Here is a 25,744-nt window from a genome sequence, read left to right on the forward strand (position 1 = left end):
AGATGCAGAAATGGATTTGACTCTTATTTCTGAGTGGGGCCTGTTTATTTAGAATGGTCAGGAAGATATGACTAAAGTGAGTACCTGCTTCATCTAGTGGCAATGTTTTAGGCAGTTACTGTTGGATTTTTTTTACGGTCATTAGAAAACAGTCAGGGTTGAAATTCTGCTGATTACAGACTTGTCTGTATGTTACTTACATCTGAATGTTAAGTACCTGTCTGCAGAAATACGAAGAGGTTTGACCACTTGAATATTTCCAAAGCGTTTATTGTAGCCACAAACGGAAAAAATACACGGAACTGCCAAACATGAACGCTTTTAGAATCCTTCCAATATGTACAATACTTTAAGTTTCAACACAATGTTTTTATGTATTTAATTAATTGTTTTAATCAAATTAGCGGGAAATTGATGAGATAATTATTTTTATTGGCTGCATCAATAATGATTTAAACTATATATATGTGGAGTAGATGAACTTTGTATTTGTATTTATCTGATGAAGTCAATGAATAGACGAAAACGCATGGAAGGTTCTAAAAGCGTTCATGTTTGGCAGTTACGTGTATTTTTTCCATTTGTGCCTACAATAAACGCTTTGGAAATATTCAAGTGGTCAAACCTCTTCGTATTTCTGCACCTTTTTGGATATTTTACTAGTAACTTTGTGCAGGTTCCTTTTGTTGGGTTTATAAGTCCCTGTCTGACAGTGTAGGTGGATAGATGGTCACTAATACTGCCAGGTAAGGTTCCAAGGGCACTGATATGGTGGAGTTTATTTGAAAGAATCCAATCTAGCGTGGTTCTTTGATGCATTCAGCTATCTTTTGCTCTTGTCTGTACAATCTCTGCTCCCCTACCTAGTAGGTCTTCTGTTATTAAACACAATAATTTAGACATGATGTGAAACTGTTTAAAAGAATTACAGCATCAGCATCTCCAGATCCAGTAAATCTAGCAAAGTATCCAAATACTTTATCAAACTTAGCCATGAACCACTCATACTGTAGTGGGTTATTTACAGACAGTCGAACCATTATAGTTATTTACCAATTACTATGTATTTTGTTTCACTGAAACCCATCATCCATTTAAATGTCCATTCCAACTTCCTCATATCTATCTGCAAGTTAAGTTAATGGCAACATCCACTACTCCATCTCTGTGTCATCTGTAAGTATGTTGGTGTTATTGTTCAAATGCTGCGCTGTGATACTTCCAACACCTAGTTTCCTAGTATTCTTACATACAGTCACATATGAGGAGCACTATAACATATCTTACTAATAATACAAGTATACAACATGCATTTCCACTGGGATACCCTTTTTTAACAAGAAACATCTTTATTAATTATCACATATGACATAGGCAATCATACATTTATATAAACAAAAACAAACCTTATTGACATAATTTTAGTTGCAAACATTATACATCACAAACCATTTTGAGATAATTGTAGTTGCCAACATTATACATCACTTATAACCTATCCAGTCATTGCCAGCCAAACATTACATAGCTCATTCAAATTTTGCTTTCTTTTAAACCTCCTTCCTCATCTGCATGTATTGTTTCTACAATTTCCATTTTTTTCTCTGTGTAATTTGCTCCTACCCTTTTTCAAAGATTCCAATTCCAGTTGTTTTATCTCTGTTAGTATAGTTATCACTTCTAGTAATGTTGGCTTAGACTTTGATTTCCATTTTCTAGTAATTGTTTTTTTTTGGCAGCCACCATTTACTTATTTATTTAGTTAGTTAGTTAGTTAACATTTGTTTATTGTGAAAGTCCGACTGGGACAACGCCCATTTTCAGGGAGGCCTGGGGAGAAATGCTCCAGACACATGTCTTTGGAATGTGGGAGGAAACGCAGCACTTAGAGGAAACCCATGTTTCTGCACAGAAGGCACCCCAGCCAAGAATCGAACCGGAGAAACTCTGGTTGTGAGGAGGCAATGCTAATCCCTGTACCACTGCGCCACCCTTAATTAGACTCACCAAGGCCTTACTATGTCTAGGCAATTCTTATTCTGTATCATAACTCAAAAAAAAATTATTTCCTTAGTTACACCAATTTGCTCACCCAGTGTCTCTGACAGGCAGTCTGCAGGGAATCTTTAAAGTCTGCCAACTCATTATACTCTCAGAAAATATTTTCCCAGTTAGCTTTTTCTTCCCCATCACACCTCCAACATTTGCTGTCTATCTGAGGAAAAATTCTTTGGAGTCTACTTGAGGTATAAAATACCTATGTAAACACTTTCAAGCAAAGATCCTAAATATTCTAGGCTTTGTTGCATATTCGGGAAGCATACATATATTCCCCATTGTTTCTTTGTGAATTGCTTATCCAGTTTCTCTTCACAATCCTTTCTAACCTCCCCTGATTGATTCTTATAGTTATCATGCAATATTTTATATGCTCTACAAATTATTCCCTTTTCAACAGAAGCTTCTGTTCTAGATTCTACTAAAAACTCTACCCGTGCTGGTGTTTCACTTAGGATCCCTGTATTTCTTTCTCTTTGCCTATACTCTATCACTCCTTCATAGAGAAGGCCATCTCTATCCTGCAGTCCAAATTAATTATTGGCCACTTCCCATTTTATTACTGTTCCCTCTTTAATTATTTGCTCCCAATACCTTGGTTCTTTTACAACTTGTCTCCAATAAATTTCAGCCTTCTCTTGCCTATCATCTGTATCCCTAACTGCAATCATCCTTATTGACAGAATCTCCTTTCTCTATTCCTGTGTTGGCTTAGTTCTTAGAATACTTTCTGCTACTTTATAAATGTAATATTATGCAAGGTTGCTGTTATTCTCCTTAAGGATCTGTATCCAAATTCCCAGTCTCTCCTTGTTTCTTGAGCTTCCCTCTGTTTCATCATTATCCCTTTCCATTAAGAATTATAGGTTTCTGTTTGTGCTATGTATAGGAGCTTTAAATTTTACTTATGTACTTACCATAACTATGCTTCTGTGTTTTCCATTTACATTATTCTTCGACGAATGGGTTTGGATCTGATCCTCAGATCTGACTGGGCCACTTTCTTTTTCAGCTTAGGATCCGGCTCTCAAGCTCCTACCTATACCCATAATGCCCCTGATCACTGCTTTACCTCAAATTGAGATTACTGCCTTCAAATTGTGTTTGAAAAATATAATATAACCATAAATCTGATAGAAAATGCTAAAGTAGAAGAGAACAGGGTCTCAAACTCCATCAGGTAATCTCCAAAGCCAAGAAAGGGGGAAGGTGGGATGGGAGATGAGGAAGAATGAAAATGGAAAACACAGATGCATAGTTATGGTAAGTGCATAACTAAAATATCTGATTTTGTCATTTCCATTCATTCTTCAACAAATGGGACAGAGTCCCCAGCTACAGGAACCTTGGGTGGCCCTCATGGAAGGATATTCCAGGGTACATCAGAACCAAACACAGCTGTATTTCTGGAAATCATGTCCAATTTATAATGAGCTACAAAGGTATGAACTTTAGACCAAGTGGCAGCTGCACAAATATCATCAATGAAAACTCTGGACCAAAAAGCAGATGATGTACCCAAAGACCTAGTTGAATGAGTTCTTGGCTGTTTTGATAAAATCAAACCTTTAGGGAATATACATGAGAAATACAATCAGTTATCCATTTGGCTATTGTGGTTTTTAAGACAGGCCTACCCTCTTTGTTCTTTGCAAAGGAAACAAACAACTGATCAGTCTTTCTAAATTCCTTTGTTCTATGAAGGTAAAACTGAAGCTGTCTATGTATAGCTAACAAATGAAGCATGTATTCTCCTTTGTCCTGAAATTTTGGGAAGAAAACTGGCAAATTACTGACTTGATTGATATTTGCCTCTGAAGTAGCTTTGGGTAAAAAGGATGGATTTGTACATAAGGCGATCCTATCCTTATGGAAGACCAAATAAGGCAGCTTTGAAAAAAGTGCTTGGAGTTCTGAGACTAGATGAAGTAATAGCTACAAGAAACATTGTTTACCAAGAAAGAAATTTTAGGTCCACTTTAGCTGAGGGTTCAAACAGTGATTAGGTTAGATTCTGTAAAACCAAAGTAATACCCAAAGGAGGTATAAGGTCTTTTATAGGTGGTCTAAGTATAAAAAAGTACCCTTAAAAAAAGCCTTACACAGCCTAGATGATGCCAAAGGGGAGGGCATTATCACCAACATGAAAATTCGAAATAGCAGCCAGCGGGACTTTAATAGTAGAGAAACTGCCCCCACTTTGGAAAAGAAAAGCTAGAAATTATAACAGCAGAAATCGGAGCAGAGAAAGGGTCTAGATCTCTCTGTTGAGCCCATAAAAAAATCTCTTTCACTGAATTATAAATCTTTCTTGTAGAGGATTTCTGGGATGAAAACAAAATTCTTCTAACTGGAGAGAATGGTCTGGAATGTCTAGCCATCACTGGAATTGGAGAAACCATGCAGTCAATTTGAGGCCCGGAATATCCGGATGAGTCAGGCCTGATGGGTATGATAGAAGATTTGGACTGGGGTCAATGTCCATGGCAGACATATTAGGTGAGACCATAGGAAAGGGAACCAAATCTGCTGAGGCCAGAAGGGGACAATGAGGATTACTTTGCTCTTCAACCTGAAAGCTTTCTATAGAAATGTGGGGATTAAGGGTAGGGGAGGAAAGGCATAAAGAACATCAAAGTGCCAAATGTTGGCTACAGCATCTCTCAGTGACTGTCCCTGAGGAGGGATTAGGGTAAAGAACCTGCTGCACTTGTTGCCGAGGTGAGAGGCAAATTGGTCACAGCATGGTTGACACCACTGTTGCAAGATCATATTTGCCACTGACTCATCAGGAAACCACTCGTGAGGCATCAGAAAAGTCCTGCTGAGCCTGTCTGCTAGCACATTTGACTTCCCCAGAATGTGCATTACTATAAGAAAATGGTTGAATGAGATCACCCATTGCCAAACCCTCATTGCTTCTCAGCAAAGAGGGCAAGACTTGCTTCCCTCCTGTTTGTTGATATATACCAAACCACTGACATATCGGCTGTTTGAATAGCAAATGTCCCCAGAGGGAGAGAGCTATGGAAGGTCTGCAATAGTAATAAGACCGCTCTCATCTCCAGAACATTTTTATGCAACTTTATCTCTACTGGGGTCCACAGTCCTTGAACAGTTCATCCCAAGTAATGCCCCCTACCCAAAATGGGAGGCATCTGTGGCCTGCCATACCAGGAAAGCTATAAACACTACGAGAATAAACTAACCTGAAAAAAAAATTCAAAGAAGTTATAGAATTTTTTTTAAAAGAGAAAATACCAGCAATGGTATGAGAGAACTACCTCAGAAGAGGTAAGAAAAGGAAAAGATGATGAACAATGGTAGAAAAAGTCTACATTAGTAGTTGATAGTTCTAATGGAACCATATGCTAACTCTAAAAGGTAAACAGAGAAACAGAGTGAGGAAAGAAAAGATTTAGTGACAAAACTTCAGAAATATATCACTCACAATAAACTCCCAGCTTGACAGCATGAAATCCCGTCCTATCGCTAGAGTGGCGAATGAGATCAAGGGCATTATGAGTAAAGGGTGGAGCTCGACAGCCTGATCTTAGGCTGAAAAAGAAAGTGTCCAAATTAGATCCGAGGATCGGATCTGAACCCATTTGTTGAGGAATGAATGAAAATGACATCAGATCTGTGTAGATCTGAAATACCCCTTCAAATCAGGTAACTCCAAACCACCTTGTTTTATTTGAAGAATCAGGTTACCCACTTGTCTCTTGACATCTTTTCCTCCCAGGTAAAATCCTTCAGCTCTTTATTAATTGCTATCTACAGCATCTTCTCTGTTTTATAAAAATATGCCTGATCTAAGGGACTAAAAAACATTTTAACTGCTTTTATCTTGCTATCCATATAACAGAGCTTCCATTTTGTCAGTTTTTGTATTATTTTTTTTATTTGGTCTCTCCCACATATCGTTAGCTGCCCCATCAGAATCCTTTTTAATCCATACTCCTAAGTTCTTCATTCTATCGTGTCCCCATAAATATGGATATTGCTGAACCAATTCATGTGTGGACACATAATTTACAGCTATTGCCTTTATTTAGTTTCATTAATTTTGTATCCCAAAAAGATTTGAAACTGCCTAAAAATGTTTCACAACACTGAAATGTTCTTTACTGGTTTTGTCAGGTATAAAATAATATCATTAACAAACAGAGCCAGCTATTCTTGGCTACCATACCAATTATATCCTTGAATTTCTGAGTCTCTTATTTTCTTTGCCAATGGTTCTAAATATAGTGAAAATAACAAAGAGGAAAGAGGACACCCCTGTTTGGTTCCTGTGCTCAAACAGAAATTACCAGAGAGGAACCCACCCACTTTAATTTTCACCTCCGATCCCTTATACATCCTCCTAATCGAACTTATAATTTTATCAGGGAATGCAAATGTTTCCATTGCCCTACTCATAAACACCCAGTTTACCCTGTCAAATGGTTTCTCTGCATCAAGACGCACCAACAACAGTGGTATTATTTTACATTCTGCTTCCTTCTGGATCATCATTGAGCTGTAAATGTCAGATGTTTGCCTCCCCTCCACAAAACCATGTCAATCAATTTTGGCATCACCTTTGCTATTCTTTTAGCCATTATTGACATAAACACTTTACAATCATGGTTTAAGATTAAAATGGGCCTGTATGAAGCTGGCTCTGATGGTTCTTTACCCTCTTTAGGTATTACAACCACCGCCGCTATTTCCATGAAGTTTGTGCTTCTTCTCTTTTTAAAATACTGTTAAACAAAACCTTCCGATCTTTATCAGTTATTTCCCTCCTAGTTTCCAAACCTCCACAGGAATACCATCTATTTCTGGGGACTTTCCTGTTGATTGGTTATACATCACCATTTGTATCTTATCTCCTCCTATCCTACCTATTAGTAATTGAGCCTCATCTACCTCTAACCTTGTCTCATTTAATTCGTCCATAAACATTTCCATTTGCACCTTTTCTTGATCTCTATATTTCTCTGCTTTACTCAGACTTTCATACAATTTCCAAAACATTTCTAGTACCTCTACAGGATCTCTTGTTATCTTCCTTGTTATATGCTCCCTAAGCTTGGTGACAACCCTTTCTACTTTCTGTTACCTGAGTCATTGAGCTAAAGGTTTTGTGCTCTGGCATTATTATCAAAAGACAGTTGCTTAACAGAAATCTTTCTAAACTGATGCATATTATTGAGGTAATCCTTTATTTTCTGCTTAGCACACTGTAATTGCTCCTCTTCTTGTTCTGTGAAATTCCCCCTATTCTGCTATACTGTAACATTTGTCAGTCTCTCTAAATAATTTTTGTTGCTTCTTAACCATATCACTCTTTCTTTCTTCACCCTATTTTTTAAACTCCACTTTAATCTTATCCCACTCCCTAGCTATATTTTCAGAAGAAATTTCTGTCTTCTCTAATAAATTCCAAATAATTTCCAATACCCATTCCTTAAATTCCTCTCTTTTCAACAGATAGGTGGGAAAGCGCCAGTGTCTCATTTTTTATTTCATTACCCTACATTTTTTAGTTATTATTAGCACATGATCTGAAATAGTTATTGGATATGTATCAAAATTTTCAATTAAATGCACATGTTCCTGTGAAATGTATGTTCTGTCTAGCCTAGCCCAGTTTTTGTATCTTGAGAATAATATGTAAATTCACTCCAAACTCCTACTCCTGAATTCACATCTTCCATGCCAAATATTTGCATAAATTTCTTCAAAAAATCTACCTTCCTTTGTTATATTTTCCCTTCTGGACCCCAAGACACATCTTCTCTGCGCAAATAAAATTTCAGCCACCACCTACTAGTAATATTCCTTGCTGAAAACTGATTATTTCTCCCAGAATTTTCTTAAACTCCATTATAACAGTATTAGGCGGAATATAAATACATGCCAGTGTAATCCTTCTCCCTGGCCAATATCTCCTTAGTACTACAAATCTACCATTATTATCTTTTTTATCCACTTCTATCACTATTGAATCTCATTTTGCAATTAAGATAAGTACTCCTCTTTTTCTTTGTCCCAGGTATTCTGCTGAATAACCATCCTGAAAACCTTTCTTTATCAAATTCACATGTTCAAGTATTTCCAAATGTGTCCCCTGTAGCATATCTATTTGCACTCTGCATTTTTAATATAGTTTACTACTCGTTCTTTTTTTGCATATATCTGTGAGACCATTAACATTTAAAGATAATATCAAAAGGCTCGTTATGTTAAAAAGTTATTATTCCCACCATTTATTTACAACAGTTTTTTTGCTAAGTATCCTGTTCCAGCTTTTGTGTTACATGTACACAGTAATGTTTAGCAGTTTGACCTTTTATCAAGTTGTTTCTTGTCATAATCCATGTGAACTTGTGTCATATCCTACAAAACTTTTTGTTTTATCGAAAGCCCTCAAACGAAAAAGCAACAAATACACCCCGAAAAAAATATTAACTTAATATTAACACACAAAACTATGTACATCTTCAAATATTGAAGTTTTACATTCCTAACAGGAACAATTGTCTTAAACTGACAGTCACACTCAGAGACTTGGGATAACCTAAAAGGAAGGTTATCTATGCTAAGTTGCGTTGTACAGCTTATGCTTCTACTAAGTGCTGTCTTGTTTTGTCTTATCTTTATTGCTCTCCCAGAATGAGAAAACACTTGAATGCTTTTTGAAAACATTATCGCCTAGTCATTGACAGAAAGCCACTAAAAAAGAAGTATTCTGTTTTTATTGCTTCTTATCAGATTGCATCCATGGAGACATGAGAACCAGATACATGGTTGCTTCTACAAGTATGTATTTATTTATTTGCTAGAGGAGAGCTTGATTATATTGAATGTTCTTTTTATTAATTTGTTTTCTCTTAAAACCTGTTACTAGATAAAGCCAAGAACCTTAATCCAGCCATTCCCCTATGCGAGAATGGGAAAAGTACATAATTTTTGTATCATACTTTTTTTAGCAGCCTTTTCTTCCTTTTCTTTACATTGCTCTGCCTACATTTCCTAAAACTGAACAAGAAGAAAGAGAGAAGAAGGAAAAAAAAGTGGCACCTGTTTATTTTACTATCCTCATTACACTTGAAAATAACTGAGAAAACTTTACTTCTTAGCATGCAGATATCATGCACTGTACAGATATTACTGTTAAGAACAAAAGTTTGTTTTACTTACAGTTAACTCTTTTTCTTCTTCCCTTCTCCTAAGTGCTCCTCCAAACATTAATAACATGAAGTAGGGCATATGCTTTAGAGTCCCTAACAAGTTTAACAAAGCCAAAAAAGTCCAATATTTCCATGTTTTCTTGTTCTATCATGTTTCATAAATATAATTAGTGGTTTATAATCCCACATTTATTTGTCAATTTCCAAGTTGTATTCCTGTTTATCTCCATCTTCCAAATCCAATCTCTGCTTCCTCTCCAACGTAGTTTTGATTCTTCTAGTCAACTCTTGTGCTTTTTTCTGTCCCTCAACCATTTTCTGTTGAGACACTGGAAAAGGTTTCACTGTCACAGTCTCTCTGTGGTCTTTATTACCAGAAGAACGAGAAGCAGAATTTCCTTCTGTTTTACAGCTCACTTATTGTTAGGCAAACTTTTGTATTTCCTCTTGAGCATGTTCTGCATCAAAAATAATTCTGTCCCTCCAGGAAATAATATTCTGAAGGCAGCTGGATATAGCAGTTTGAATCTTATGCCTACTTCTCGACGTTCCATGTTTATTTAAATAAATGTACTCCTCTTCTGCCTGGTGTACAGTGAGTAATCATTTAACACAAACACTCTACTATCTCCTACCTTTAGTGTTTTGTCATTCTGCTACAGTTTTGTCATATCAGCTCATTCTGCTGATAGGACTGCATCTTTACAATTAAAGTTCTAGGTTGCTTTCTGATGGCCAGGTTTGAGGCACACACACATGATATGCCCTTTCAATTAATAACTCCTGCTGTGGAATACCAATCCAGTTGCTTATTTGTGCTTTCATAAAATTAGTACAATCTGTTCCTTCCAGCTTCTCTGGTACAGCAGAAAATCTCAGATTTTCCCTGCATGCTCTGTCCTCTAATTCTATTATTTTTTTTTAAATGTCTCTTCTTAATCAGTCTCGTATTCATCCAGCCTTTTCTTCATTTCGACTTCCAGTTTTTGCAGTTTTATCACCTCATCTGAATATCTGTTTAAACCTTCTTCTATTTTATCCAGACTTTTGTTATTTGAGTTGATATACTCCATCAATGTTTTGTTTATTTTAATCATCCCTGAGTACATTTGACTTGTTTTTTCCTCTAAGTTACTAGCCGTCTTGCACCAAAACTGGAGCTTGCACTGCTTTTTCCTGAACAGCTGCAGGATTCTTCTCAGTCAGTGTTTTTTCCTCACCTTTTGTGGTCGATTTTCTTTCAAGTTCTCTGAATTTCTTTTTTGCTAGCATCCAGGCAGTGCACTTACTAGCCAGTTACTGAAATTTACCCCAAAAATGGGTTCACTAAATCTTTGGAGTTTCTATTTTTACACTGGGAGAGCTGAAATTAAGCTGTTAAACAGTTTGCAGCCACCTTGGAAGTCCTCCACTGGGAAACCCTTGTCCATCTCTGGTGTTACCCACATTAAACAGATTTAGCATGGTATGATTTCATTCTTTTTGAAGTAACATTGCTTATTGCCTGTTAAATACTTTTCATTAAGAAAGTCATCCATTCTTATTTTCAGCAACATTTCTACTGTTTTTTTTTTTCCAAGACTGAGGCTAAATGGTCTACAACTGCTACCTTTCTTTCTGTATTCATTATCATGTAAGTGTAAGGAATAGTACAATTCATCCAGGTCTGCTCAGTTGAATTTCTATTTGTTTGAGGTTGCTGCAGCTTTTTCCTCATGATCTAATTATCTCAAAGTTTGTTATGTTTAAGTAGGGTGCAGGTAGTTTCCCCATGCAGGAAAGGTATGGGTGAGCATGTGGATTTGTGTATCTTTGTCTGTGTGCGAATGCTTGCATGTGCATATGTAAATGTGGAAGGCATATATTTTTTTGTTATGCAAAGTGTTGTTTTTGTTGAATGGTTCTAACAGTTTTCTCTGAAAAACTCAGTAAATGTGAACTAGGACAAAAATGGTATTAGCATAGTGGATTTCCAATCACCTAATACGTTTTGAATTAAACAACATATCAATTGTTGCTCCCCCAGTAAGCAGACATTTCAGATTTGTACACCTTTCTTCTGTGCTGATAGTCTCTCAGTTAAAATATTGACATGTGGACTTCCCAGTCTTGAAATCCTGAATAAAAGATCAAAAGTACAGGAGAAGAGCAAATATTGTGTTTCTCCTTTACACTTGTTGCACCTCCCTATGTAGGGGGCAAGTTTCCACCCCCAAAACATATATATGCCAACTCCAAAATCACCATACTTAAGAGTAAAAGGAATATTCCAAGAACTGGCAATCTTGGACTTAGTGTATATTTAAGTCCGGATTTTGATCATTCTGTCTCTATATTTCAGGTTTCAGCAATCCATGTACCTACGTTTTAAACAGTTACCATATTTCCAATCTCCCCAACATTTTTTATAGCCTAAATACAGAATTTAAAATGTCACACACACACACACACACACACACAAACACACACGTTAAAGCGTTTATATAATTTGTATTAGATAGTAATATATCAAGAGTACATCATTCTGAAACCAGTTATTTTCTTTGCTGGTTCACTTGAAACTATTTAATATAATCTGCGTCTGAAGTTGGAACATTTGGCTCTTCTATGCTAGCAAAAACTTTTTTGCCAATACAGTTTATTTGTACATGGCAGACAACATGGTTTATACCTTGGCTACTTCACTTCTAAAATCTCAGATGGAATGCTCATATTCCTTGAGTACAATTACCTTTACAGCAATGTATGCAATCTCACAACTTTTGTTCATAACATATAGCCAGAACAATATAGTTAACAGCAATACCACCTGCAATCGACATTTAGCAACAGCAAATACTTCTTTTATTTACATTTTCCAGCCTTAGTGAAACACACACTTAACAGTTTTATGGAATAAATCATATTAACCATAAAAAGCACAACCATTCTAAAGGCAAACTAAATGCTTGTTTTTTTTTTATATAGAATGAGGATGCATGCACAATATTCTGTGTTTAAGATTATATAATGTTTAGTTACACAGAAAGTTTGCATAAATACTTTGTTCTAATACAGAGTTAAATTTCTGGTGACTCAAGAAGTAATAATCAAACCTCATTCTGTTAGGCAATCTTTTGCAATACCAGTTACAATGTGAATGGAAAAGCTGAACCTGATTCTTTTTCTTCCAGATTAATTATTAGCAAGCCGGAGCGTAAAATGGTCAAAGGATCTGGCTTCCATTTGGATCTCCTTCTGATTGTTGGGATGGGAGGCATTGCGGCTCTTTTTGGTTTGCCCTGGCTGAGCGCTGCTACTGTAAGGACTGTCACCCATGCCAATGCCTTGACAGTAATGTCCAAAACCAGTGGCCCAGGAGGAAAGCCACAGATAGAGGAGGTCAAGGAGCAGAGAATCAGTGGCTTGTTTGTGGCTGTTCTTGTAGGTATGTCAAGCAAAAAAAAATGGCCATCCAATTTAAAATGTTTCTCTGTACTTAGACATTTTTAAATTTACAGACAGAAGAAGGCAAAACTAATCCTTGTGAGCTGACCTAAACCACACACCTGTCTTACCTCCCTCTTGTATGTGTAAATCGGAGCCCAGATCAAGCTATAATAGTTATAGTACAGTGCTGGAAATGTCCATTTGCTATATCGTATAACTTGCAGCATCCTAAGAAAAGCTTATGTTTTAATTGATATAATCTGGCCTTCAGGCTTTGAGCCAAGTGGATAGACTAGTCTATCCTACTTTTTTTCTCATGAATCTTGATGAGAAAAGTGTAAATATAAACAAACATATATATTCTCAGATTAATATTTTTCAGAGGTGGGTAATATATCCACATTTTCAGCGGTAACATATTTTCTTAGTCTGACAGATACAGAAGCAGTGACAGCTGCAGCTAAACTGTCACCCCTTTTTATTAGCATTATCTAGTGACAAAAGTACTGTTAACATTCAGATTGCACAGGCAATGACTGTTTACTGCTTTATTTGAGTTGTTGGCTTCACAATGATTTGGTAATTAGCAGTATCTAAACTACAGGGGTTTGCAGTTTTGCACCCTTTCTGTTATTGCTGTGGAACAGTGGGAATAGGCAATATGGGATTATTTTATAAAATTGAGATAATGTTATCCATACAACATTATTGTTTTAGATTTTTTTTCTATTTTACAAATTAACTAGTGTATCTGGCATTTAGTTATATAGATTGAATAGTGATCACAAAACAGTGTGTGTTTTTCTCTGAATCACACATTACCATCTCTAAATTCTGACATCTTAAAGTGATTTGCACATACCCTGTATCAGTAATCAAAATAAATACTCATGGCCTCTACCACATGTTCTGCGGCATTGAAATAAAGTTTGTGTACTGTAAACTCTATTGTTTGTAGATTATATATTGCTACAGCCCTAGCCCTGCATTTTTCATAAAGCTCTCATGTTTCCATGATGTCACAAGAGGGTCCCCATGTGACTGTATACGTCTGTCCGAAGTGGAACAACCTTAACAGCATTTATTTTCATTGATAGCATTGTGTGTCAACACTCTTTAATCTGAACAGAAGTACTGCTGATATTTACATCTGTAATGCAGCTAATAATTACTTTTAGAGTAATGCATGAGGAATTTTTTTTCAAGCACCTTTACTGAATTATCACTTGTGACATAGACAAATTTACATTCAAATAAAAGTAATCAAACTATATTAACATAACAAACATTATACTTGACATATACTGCTATATATCATATAACCTAAGCAATATTATATAAATTATTAAATTCCTTTTTTTTAAACAAGAAACATCTTCATTAAACCATCACTTACTCCATAGGCAATCATACATTTATATAAATGAAAATAAACCACACTGACACAATCCTAGTCGCAAGCATTATACATCACAATTCATAGTGGCACACTTCCAGTTGCAAACATACGTCATTTGCAATTTATCAGTCTTTCTCACTCAAACATTACATAGCTCATTTAAGTCCTGATACCTTAGGCCTGATTCTTCCAATGTATGATGAAATTTGAGCTTGTAACAGGATACATGCTAAAAGTCCAGTGCTCACATAGGCTGGGATTGCTAGTGATACACAACACACCTGCTCAGTAATTGCATTGGTAGTGGTACTGTGGAGTACTTTATACACTAATTACATACCCAAAGTCAGACAGGCAGCAGCACTTTTGAGCTGATAGCTGCACTCCAGGGTATATAAGTGAGCAGCAGATCACATACACAAGCCGACACATCCATGAAGCGAAATATGTATGCAGTATGGCTGGCGTCATGGCACAAAGAAATGGATCCCTAACTGTGAACCATGCAATTTGAGTTCAGTTAGCAGCCCCAGTACTGGAGAAGCATGGTGAGTGAAGAGACAGCGAAAGAGAATGGAAGAAGCATGGCTTGCTCACCTCTCTTGTGGGGTAGGGATGCAAACTTAGTAGGCGCAGTTTCCCCTATTTGAGACTAGGAAAACCACCTCCTGTGCTTTGGGTTGGTTGGAAGAGCTGCTTGATGACAACATTCCTTGTGGAAATGATGGAATATCCATTGTGGTCGGCCCATTGCATGCCCTTTCCACTGCACAGCCGAGTGTACGCAGAGATGTGGATCTTCAAAATAAGAAAAATCCTCAAAACACCCCTTATGACTTTCTAAACGGTGGCTCCTCTCAGTGAACTCTCTGTCCTGGAGAAAACGATAAAATTGGAATGCAGAAGCAACAAACTAGCAAAAGAGAAAGAAGGAAAAAAAAGAAATATGTATACAGAATTGCAAGACATAGTCCACAGGGTGACTGTGTGTCTCATTGCATTAATCATGTGAGAAATGAAAACATAATTTCACAGATCACTACATGTTTGTATAAGGCAGTAGATATAGAAGCTATGCTGCATGTGATGTTACATCCTTTAGTAGAATGGCACAAAGCAGTAAATCAAGCTAAATAATTATACATTTTTTGCAAATGCAGTGCTATAGTGTCCACACAGTGTGGACACCTCTCAGATGCATACAAGGGAAAGGAATGGAGCATAAGGAAACTAGGCAGAAGGGGAAGCGAGAAAGAGAAGGACAGCATATAGGAGTGTACATGATGGAAGAAAAGCAGGGCAAAACGTTTTGGGTGAATACTTTCTATTTCTCTTTATGTAAAGGGAAGGGAAGAGGGGAAAAGGTGAAAGAAAAAGAAGGGAAGGATGATGGGGTCAGTTTACAGGCATATACAGATACAAACACATACAATATAGGAAATATGGGCAAATGTGTACACCCTAGGATGGGAGGACATGGCATGGGCAAAGACAAATGATGATAGTAAGAGTTGAACAGTGCGTAGAGTATGGGACATGCATGACACAAGAGTAAAGTATCACCTCAGTCTTGGGATACAACTGGTATATGAGTAGCATGACAAATGCTACCCTAGCTTAGAGGGACATTACAATGCTCATCATTAGATAATGGATCAAGGCAGCCAGTGATAGGGGCCACACCCTCCGATGACTGCTTGATGCTAGCCAGGTAAGCAAATCTGCAATTCACTCCAGGAGGCTTGTCATTCTGACCACAAATCCACCCAGAGTCCATTGCTCTCTGCATTGCAGCCTTCAACATCTGCTCCAACTGCAGCTCTGATACTTTGAGAAATAGGGCCAGAAAACCTGCTGGTGAGGGGTTGGGACCCCCTTTGGCAAGGCATTCCCAGTCTCATCACCATCACTCTTCCCAGCTATAGCCTCAGCAGTGAGATGACATTCAGATGTGCAGGGAGGAAATGCAATGGGAAGTTTTCCATAAGCAGACCTAGCATGCCAATGAGCTAGATATATTTAAACCACAGGGCAGTGTTTGTCAGTAGAACCAACCCAGCCTGGCTACTCATTACTCCTGGCTACTGTAGTAGGTGACACAGTTAACAACTTATTCTGCTTGTACTGAAATAGGAGGATCAAATCAAAGAACTGCAACAGGTAAAATTAAGATGTCAGAACTACACTGCCAACTTACAGTCCCTTACATATGTCCCAATAGCTGATTTCCAGGTAGCAAGCAGATGTCTATCTCCTATACGTCATTAAAATAAGTACACAGAAATATGGCCTTTAAACACACAAAGCCACACTAGATAGTCTGCTGGCGTCCTGACATGGGATACAACCTCAGCCCTTCTCTCCTTCTCCCATACAATAAATCAAAACCGTAATGACAACAAGATCTCCTCAGCCATCTTCCTTGACCTATCCAAGGCATTTGATATGGTAAATCACCAGCTACTCTTAAACACATTAAAATCACTCTCCATAGATAACCTAGCAATTACCTGGTTTCAGTCTTACCTAAGTGAGAGACAACAAGCTGTACTATGGAAGAATGACCTATCGTCCCTTTTACCAGTCACCCTTGGAGTCCCACAGGGATCTATATTAGGTCCCCTCCTATTCTCCATATTCATTAATGACCTGTACAAAGTCATCCCTGATGCAACTTGTATTCAATATGTAGATGACTCAACCCTAATCTGCTCTGCCACTTCCCCCACAGATTTACAATCCTAGTCCCAAATCACTTTCAGCAAAGTAGAGAACTGGCTCACTGGTCGCCAACTACTATTAAACCCAAATAAAACCAAACTATTACTCTTCTCCCCCACTCGCAAGGTCCCCTCACCACCTCTCACCATACTGTCTAACAATGGTACCAAAGTTTCCCCAGAACCTAGTACTAAACTACTGGGAGTGATCATCGACAACAACCTCAAGTTTGATGCTCACATAGACAAAATTATTAAAACAGTTAATACAAAATTAGGCTCTTTATACAGGATTAAACCATTCCTAACCCCATCTGCTGGAACTGTTATTGCCCGTACACATCTGCTATCGCCCCTTCTTTATGCCTCACCCATCTTCATAAACCTAAGCAAATCAAACCTCAATAAATTAACTAGGTGCTACAATAATATTGCCAGATTTGCCACAGGATCAGGTTATAGAACCCATCACTGCCTTAACCTTCAATCGTTAGACTGACTTGAACTACCCTATCAACTGCAATATAACCAACTAATAGTTGTTCACAAAATTCTCTACTAACCAGACAGTACACCCATATTGAAAACTATTATTACCCCCTACAGTAACCTAAAATCCCTTCGCTCTTCCAAAAAATTGCTAGTGCAAACTGTTAAAACTAACAATTCAGCTGGTAAATCACTATTCTCCAACTCTGCCGGTAAAAACTGGAACCCATTTTCTGCTGAACTCACCACTGACCCCCTCCTTATCCCAATTCAAAACATCCCTTAGGAAATACCTAAAAATGCAGTGGCTTTGTCCCTGTACAAACCCTGACTAAACCCCACTCAAACATAATTCATAAATGAGAACCTCACTACAAGAATAAAACTCTGACTCTCTAACTGTTTAAAATTATGTGCATCACCCACCTACTGGAAAGATTTAAAGTTAACACTACACCATGTATGATAACCACCTTAATATATGTGTTTTCCTTTTTCAGACGAAAGCTTTAACTATTTCTTTCTCAGCTACTTACTTCCGACCTTTGCTGTGTGTATGTGAGAAAAACATGTACCTGTGTGTACATATTGTTAAACAAATCTGTTTTGTGATAACTCACTGTAATAATTTCACTCTATTTACACTTGTTTTTGTACATTTGAAGCTTTTCTCCCAGGACCTCTGCTGAAAATGGGCCTGTATCCAGTCGGACTTTCCTGGTTAACAAATGTAAAATAAATAAATAAATATAAACTGCACCACATACTTGCAGAAACCCACAATAAATGTAGTTGGCATATTGCACAATGTGCTATCAACACCTTTACTTGACACAGAAACACTACAGAGTAGCCAATACACCTGCACTATGTTGATTGAGAAGAAGACCTACCAGTAGAAAGAACAGCTCTGCCCCACCCCCTCCAAAAAAAAAAAAAAGATAAGAAAAGCAAAAGATAATGCAGTAAACTTGCCAAATACCATTCAGGTGATGTTGCCTAATCTCAGTATCACCAACTTTGAGACCATCAGGGTACAGGCATCATGCACTGTTCCTCTGCCCTGTTAACGCCTGTGGCTGAGGTCAGCACCTCTGACAGTCCATACCAAGCATGAACATTATGAAATGTACCATCAAAGAAGCTCAGTAACCACTCCCTAAAATGACAATGAGAGAGACCAAGCATGATCTTGCTTTCCTTCATACACTATAAAGGCATTCCCCCCTGTGCATATACAGAGGTAGTCATTTCCCATAAATATCCCTATAAAACAGTGACATGTTCCCAAGGAGTAGAATGGTAGCTGTGATTCATGAATATAATGGGATGCCTGCATAACAGCTAGAGTTGCTTCTAGCTATGCAGAAGTGTGATATGTATATACTCCCTCACATTGCCTGTATGAATGTGGAACCACAGGATGTCAGTGGTGAGCCTAAGCATCAAGCTACACTTCAAGCAACTGATACATGGAAGCGAAATAAAGTGATTCATAGATATCCATGGTACCTGAACTAATCAGCCTATGTGTTGTGTGAACAGGTATAACATTGCATATGCTGTCTTTTATATGCCAACTGATGCAGATTTGCTGGGAGGAGTAGTAGCACTTTCAAAGTATACTGGCAGCTCTTAGGAGATACAAAGTGATCTGCAAGTGTCTGGCAAACTGTTTTTGTATACCTTTTTAAGGATAGGCAACATAGTTTCACAGGTTCATAGATTAGTACTAAGCTAACTGCCCTTGCGAGCCATTTAAGCCTAGCCAATTATCCCTTGTGAGACTCAAACCCTGCAACTTGTGTTTGTAAGGCAAACACCGTAACCATTAGGCCACCCTCCCAACATTCTATAGCTGTTCCATTTATATAAATCTTGAATATCAAAATGAGTACCTGTATGCATGATGTGTACATATACTGCACTGGCAACAAAGTAACCCATGATATCAGGACAGCCTGCTTTTGTGCATGCCTGTCACTTTGCAGCACTGACAACAAGGCAGTCCATGATATCAGGACAGCCTGTCTCTGTACATGCCTGTCACTTCCCTATGGAGATGTTATGCCCTGTCTACAGTAAATGGTGTCCTCTGGTGGTGGCTTTAATTGCTATACCTATACACAAGTATCCCACCCATTTTGGCACTGTCTGTCTATGTCACCTGTGTTTCCTCTAGGTGTCCTCCCAGTGTTGGCATCAAAGATAACTGTCTTCCCTTATACATACCTATAGGTCATAGCAAAGAGTCTGGGCAATGCAAAAAGGGCTTTTGTCCCAATGTGTGGCAGGTACGTGTTCTCTTATGTTCCTCTGACTACATTATTAAATATCACCAGACATCCCTTTTTCCTATAGTATGGTGTACTTATTGTATCTATAACTGTCATCCTACCAGTCACAGCAATGTACAGTCTATAGCCATGTGTCTTGTGTTCATAGGTGTCTGCATGTTCAGAGGTTGAGGTGAACAGCAGAGGCCAGGCAATTTCAGTCTTGCTGAAAATGATATCTTGTTACAGTGATTTGATACCTATGGGTGACATCTGCTGGGGCCAGGAGGTGCTGACCAACATTTTTAGGACCAGGTGTGTTAGACACTGCTCTATGACATCAGTGCTCTGGGTGAGCAGGACTGCATACAACAGCAATGCCATAAGCATGCCACTGACATGCTAAGCTGTGCCAAGGCAAAGGCATATTAAATAGCAGCTGAGAGTGTGGCCAAAAGGGGGATTCACCTAGGAGCAGCAGGATAGCACAGCCAGAGGAATGTCCAGTATCCCTGCTGGAGGATAATGGTACTGGAATTATCCTTAGTGGTGTGGACACTGGCATCAGGATAGACAAGCACTATGTCTAGGTTCATAGCTGTTTACTAGGCTAATAACCACAAGTGTCAGTTTAAGCCTAGCCATGTATCCCAAATCTCTGACAAGTTCAGATACCCTTGATAAGTGTTAGCAGGGACATGGGAGATGAAACATTTACAAGCAGGGGTGAATTTCCTGTTCCCCATACATTTGTCCAAGTTGCACTTGAATTGGGTTAGGGAGGAACTCTGCTTCACATGGATGGGGAGCCTGTTCCATAGATGGAGTAGTCTCTGGGATACATACCTGTCTCTCCAGCAGGTCCTATTTACAGTATATCACAGACAAGGTTTAAGTCTTTAGCATGGGTAATTCTGATGCTGTTTGTTTTGTGGATATGCAGGAGATCCATCAGAGTGGGGTCTGGCAGTGCCAGGCATAGATCTCTCCTCAAAAACCTGTAGGATGCAGAATACAAGGATAGGGCCTTGAGGTGGTCTGCACAGGACATTTTAATTACACCCTGTATTCTTTTAATGAGGAACCTCTGTTGGATATGCCCGGTTAGGTACATACCATAGGGGGCATTGTACTCAATGATTTCTGATGAATGCTGAATACAGTGGAACAGTGACCTCCTTGGACTTAGATGCCATACCTTTGTTTATAAGTTGCACAACAAATAAAATTGTCCTCGCTACTGTAGACACATGATGGTCAAAGGCTAGATTATTATCTATGTGTGTCCCTAAGTCCCTGACTAATGGGTAAACTCTAAGGGGTGTGTTGTCAATATGATAATTGCTAGGAATGGATGACTTCCCGAAGGATATTATTATGCATTTCTTGGCATTTAGTTTTAGTCCATGGCTCTGAAACCAGTCGTTTGTCTGTGTCAGCCCCTCCTGGAGAACATTTGTGTCAGTGTGGGATTCAATGACAGTTCCTAATTTGCAATCATCTGGAAATTTAGTCAGCCAGAGAGCATTGACATTGGCCTTGACTTAAGAGAAGTAAATGCCAAAAAGAAGTGGTCCAAGGACTGATCCCTGAAGGACTCTACTTGTGACTGGCCTCTTTGTAGAGGTGGATTCCCCAATTCTAACTTCCTGAGTTCTATCTGTGAGCCAGCTGGCTATCCACTGGGTGACATATGAGTTTGTAACTAACCTCTTGTGCATCTATGTGAATGATGCACCAGACTGGTAACATCTGTAACAAATTTCTGTACAGTGCCAAGTTAGTAACAGTTATGGCAGATTATTGAAAAACACTAGTGGAAAAAACTCTTCTCACCATATGTTATCTATCTTTTGTCCTAGGAACATCATGTATCTAGATACATCAGGATGGCAAGGGAGAAATACTAGGGTAGTACAGTGCATCTGCATGACCAACCTTAACATGCATATCACAGGACAAGAGATGCATGGCATGTACTCAAGCTCTGCTCCAATGTGCCTTTTACTGTGCCTTTAGAAGACAGACCAACAGGCTACTACAGTTACCTGTGATGATGATGATGATGATGATGATACAGAAATATTAAAGTCACAGTCAGATGATATAGCAGTACTGTCTGCCTCTATCCTGGGAAGACATGCAAATATTGTACAGGGTAAAGGTGAGGCCTTATCCACAGAAAAAAACTGTGGCTACACAGTCTGAGCACTCACTATCAAAAAACAGGGGGTGGGGTCCCAGTGGCTGCAAGGACCAGCAGTACTACCCCTGGGCTGTGGCAGCAGATGAGCACACTGCATCTGATGTGTGTACATTTACCATAGTGCAGCCTCACTTACCAGAGGTGACCTAGAGCATTTGAACAACATTTGGGAATAAATCAGCAGATGTGCCAGACTGTTATCCAGGCACAGTCTGCAGCTCCCCAGCCCAGCATGGAAATAACTGTCATCCAGGCACAGTCTGCAGCTCCCTAGTCCAGTATGGAGCTGACTGCCATCCAGGCACAGTCTGCAGCTCCTCAGTATAGCATGGAGTTTACCATCATCCAGGCACAGTCTGCAGCTGCCCAGTCCAGCAGGAAGCTGACCATCATCCAGACACTGTCTGCAGCTCCTTAGTCCAGCATGGAGCTGACTGTCATGCAGACACAGTCTGCAGCTCTTCAGTCCAGCAGGAAGCTGACCATTATCCAGGCATAGTCTACAGCTCCCCAGTCTAGTATGTTGCTGACTGTTATCCAGGTTCAATCTGCAGCTCCCCAGTCCAGTGTGGAGCTGATTGTTAATTTGCATGGAATTTGTGAGGATGTGACTTAGCACTGCCAACTGCTCTGTGAGAATGTGGTGTCCTAGTACACTGCAATACTTGATCTTGTGAAGTCTGTGGTGTCACACACCACTTCCTTGTCTACCTCTAAGTGCAGCATGGTACATCATGACTGTCCAAACTGGTCAAGTTGTGGTCAAGTATATGCCTGTGATGGCCTTGTAGGGTGCAATTGCAAGGTATAAAGTCCTCACCTATGTCTGGTAGTATACAGCTAGAGTCTTCTATCTCTCTTCATGGGCTAAAGTGACAACCAACCTCCACTAGGAGGGCACCTTGCCAGCAGACTACATCTGGATCATAGTACCACAGTTGCACACAATCCCCGCCGTGGAGGCCCCAGGTCCTGCTGCACCAGACTTGTGGTCATGTAATGGCACAACATAAACATCATAGGCAGTATGAATCCTTAACACTGAGTACCTATCATCTTGAGACACCCATCTCTTGCTGTTGCGTCATTCTTTCTTTACTAAATGGTTTTGTTTGTGCTGGGTGCCTATGCCTCACCATTCATATGGGCAGGATGTGGAAGCACGAACAGCTACTAAATACTGCTACAGAATTGCTGCTGTGATGCAGAACATGTTTGCTATGTGTAACTCTAATATTTTTGGCATGCTGTGCCACTGACATTTTTTGCTGAGCAATCCTCCCCTCCCCCACTTACAACAATGAATCATAACTATGCTTTGTATATATTAGCATGTCATCATGGCCTCAGGCCTCATTTCTATACCATATTTCTTTTTGCATGTCATTATGCTGTCATTTGCTTGTATTTTTACAGAGCAATTCTGTTCCTTGTAATTCGGCATAATATAGCACTATGACGCACGAGTAGTTTGTGAGAAGCCTTTGCAACTGTGTGCTTTACACAAACAACTTATTTATGAATTCCAGACATAACTAATCTTCAAAACAACCAATCAAAATACAAAAATTTCTTTAATGGTAAAAAGTTATATTACACAAATTCAAGATTATGAAATATGTAATATGAATAACATATTTAAATTAAGTATTTCCTTTACTCCAAGAAAGTATGATTCCACAGTTAGTATATTACTTCAGAAAGGGTATGGGCCATGAAATTCAACAGCCTACTGCAAGCATATAAAATGTAATTTATCTTAAATATTAGTAATAGTGTCATATAAATGAACTGCAGTCTTACATTGTACCACGAGGAATGTGATATTGAATGTTTCACACTGCAATGTATAAAATCACTGCAACTCACTGTTGTTTGCGAAGCTGCTGATCGGTATATATTTCCGATACACAATCATTAAACGGTACTGCTTTTTTGTGGTATCCCTTAATTTTCTTATATATGTCACATGACACAGTTTGATTACTGGTTTAGCTGATACTGGGTAGAAAGGTACAAGTTGATTAAACAGCACTACAGAAGTCAAACATTCAGTAAAAAAAACACTGAAACTTCATTCCTGGCTAACAATTGATATTAAATAAAAATCAAAGAAAGAGACAAAGCATGGAAATCTGGAAAAAGGATCACACCAATCACAGTCATTATCATCAATACTTAGGAGTATGATGGTCTATCAGAACAGAAACTATTAGTGCCAGAGTATTATACTTAAGATGAAGGCAAATACCCTAACATCTAACACAAAAACATTCTGGAAATAAATAAAGCAGCCCGTAGACATCCCTGCTGGTGAATAAGGGTACTGCATAATGCCAACAGACAAATACAAAGTCCATCCAGCTTTAATAATGAGTATATGAACTTTCTGCTTTCCTCAATAAATGAAATAATACATTCATTTACTCCGCAATCTAGTCACAAAGCACTATCCTCCAACTATACCAACTAGCCGCTTACTCAGCATTTTTTTACTTTGCGGACATAACTATAAAGCAAACCAAATCTCTACTAGCGATGCTTAACTCATCAGCAGTCAAATTCAGCATTCTAGATCCCACACTTCTAAAAACTATCAGTTGAAACAGTTACAAGAACACTCACAAACATCTTTAATATCTCCTTCACAGCATGTATAGTTCCACCTTCATTCAAGCATTCAGATATTAGTCTATTATCCAAAGTCCAAGCACCATCTAATTTCAAAGACTATGGTCCCATCCTGAACCTCTGCCCTCTTCCTAACATTTTTGAAAAACTAATATAATAGCAACTGTTTAAACAAATAAATAATTACGGACTACTCTGTGATAAACAACATGGTTTTGGAAACTCCTTTAGAAACTCGTAAATGTATCTTACTCATGTGTCGTGTTGCAGACCTACACAAACAGGACTATGACTATAAAGACCACCACTATGCTCCTTCATCATTTAAAGGAACAACATAATAATTTACTGTGGTAGAAAACCAGTAAATGACTTCTAGGTTATTTTCTTAAACCAATAGGTACAAATTAAATCTATATAATGAAGAAATGAAAAAACGTACCTGGACACAGCACTGTCTATGGGATTCATATACTGTGATTTATCTTCTTTGAGCAAAAAAATCAAATTATAAACACCAGAATTAAAACAAAAACCTTCTAACTTTATAGCCACTCCATAAATTATCCTAGTCTTGTGAGAAATGTAGAAGATGCACCATACCAGCAGACGCCAACATGAAAAACACAAACTAAAAAAGTGCATGAATCACGTTAAGGACATGGCTATGCACTGTGACTTCAGCACAGTAATCTTATTTTAACCCAGGCCAGTTTCTTCAACAACATATGGTATAACCTAGGAAGTGATTATGTTTAGTAACAAGGTGTAAGGGGTAACGTGCTGTAAATAAAGATTGGGGGTGGGGGGGTCTCCACATCACAAGGTCAGTATTTTTAAAATTTATTCCATGAATCTGCAGAAATGCCCTACCAATGAAATGGGACTGACTTAAATCACATTCCTACAATGTTTGACATTGTAGTGGTTATTTAATGGTAAGCTAATGTGAGACATTGAAATGTTCTTTTTGATAATATATTCATATTCTATAAAGTATAAATACTCTTGCAGCATGCCAAATGGATCATTTTGTTTTATAAGTAGTTTTCAGAAACAATGACGTACCCAGGAGCTGTTATGCATGACTTGTGTTTTCCAGCAAAGGTTCCTTCCTCCCAAAATACACTCTGTGCATCCACAATGTGCTATCATTTTTGTCTTCTTTTTTTTCCTTCAGTATCCTGTCTCCATTGATCTAAAACTGTGATACCTTGAACACAGGCTTAAAGTGATCAGTGATACAACTGTTAGTGATTTTAATGGCATTGTAACACCCCTTGATTTTCATGAGCTGCAACTTTCAGATACATGCTCTTTGACACACAAAACATTCTTTGATGTAATTAGCT

At 38.3% G+C, this 25,744-nt stretch overlaps 1 protein-coding gene across 3 annotated transcripts in view; it reads left to right on the top strand.

Moving 5' to 3' along the window:
* Window positions 1–25,744, top strand: part of SLC4A1 (solute carrier family 4 member 1 (Diego blood group)) — a 512,400-nt gene that overhangs the window by 452,930 nt on the left and 33,726 nt on the right. For all 3 annotated transcript variants that reach the window (XM_044055258.1, XM_044055259.1, XM_044055260.1), the window contains one exon: window positions 12,416–12,669. In XM_044055258.1, the coding sequence (XP_043911193.1) occupies window positions 12,416–12,669 (254 nt within the window). The remainder of the gene's footprint in view (window positions 1–12,415; window positions 12,670–25,744) is intronic.

Source organism: Protopterus annectens, chromosome 13.part0 (assembly GCF_019279795.1).
Source record: "Protopterus annectens isolate FY-2018-M chromosome 13.part0, PAN1.0, whole genome shotgun sequence".
In the NCBI taxonomy this organism is placed as follows: Eukaryota; Metazoa; Chordata; order Ceratodontiformes; family Protopteridae; genus Protopterus; species Protopterus annectens.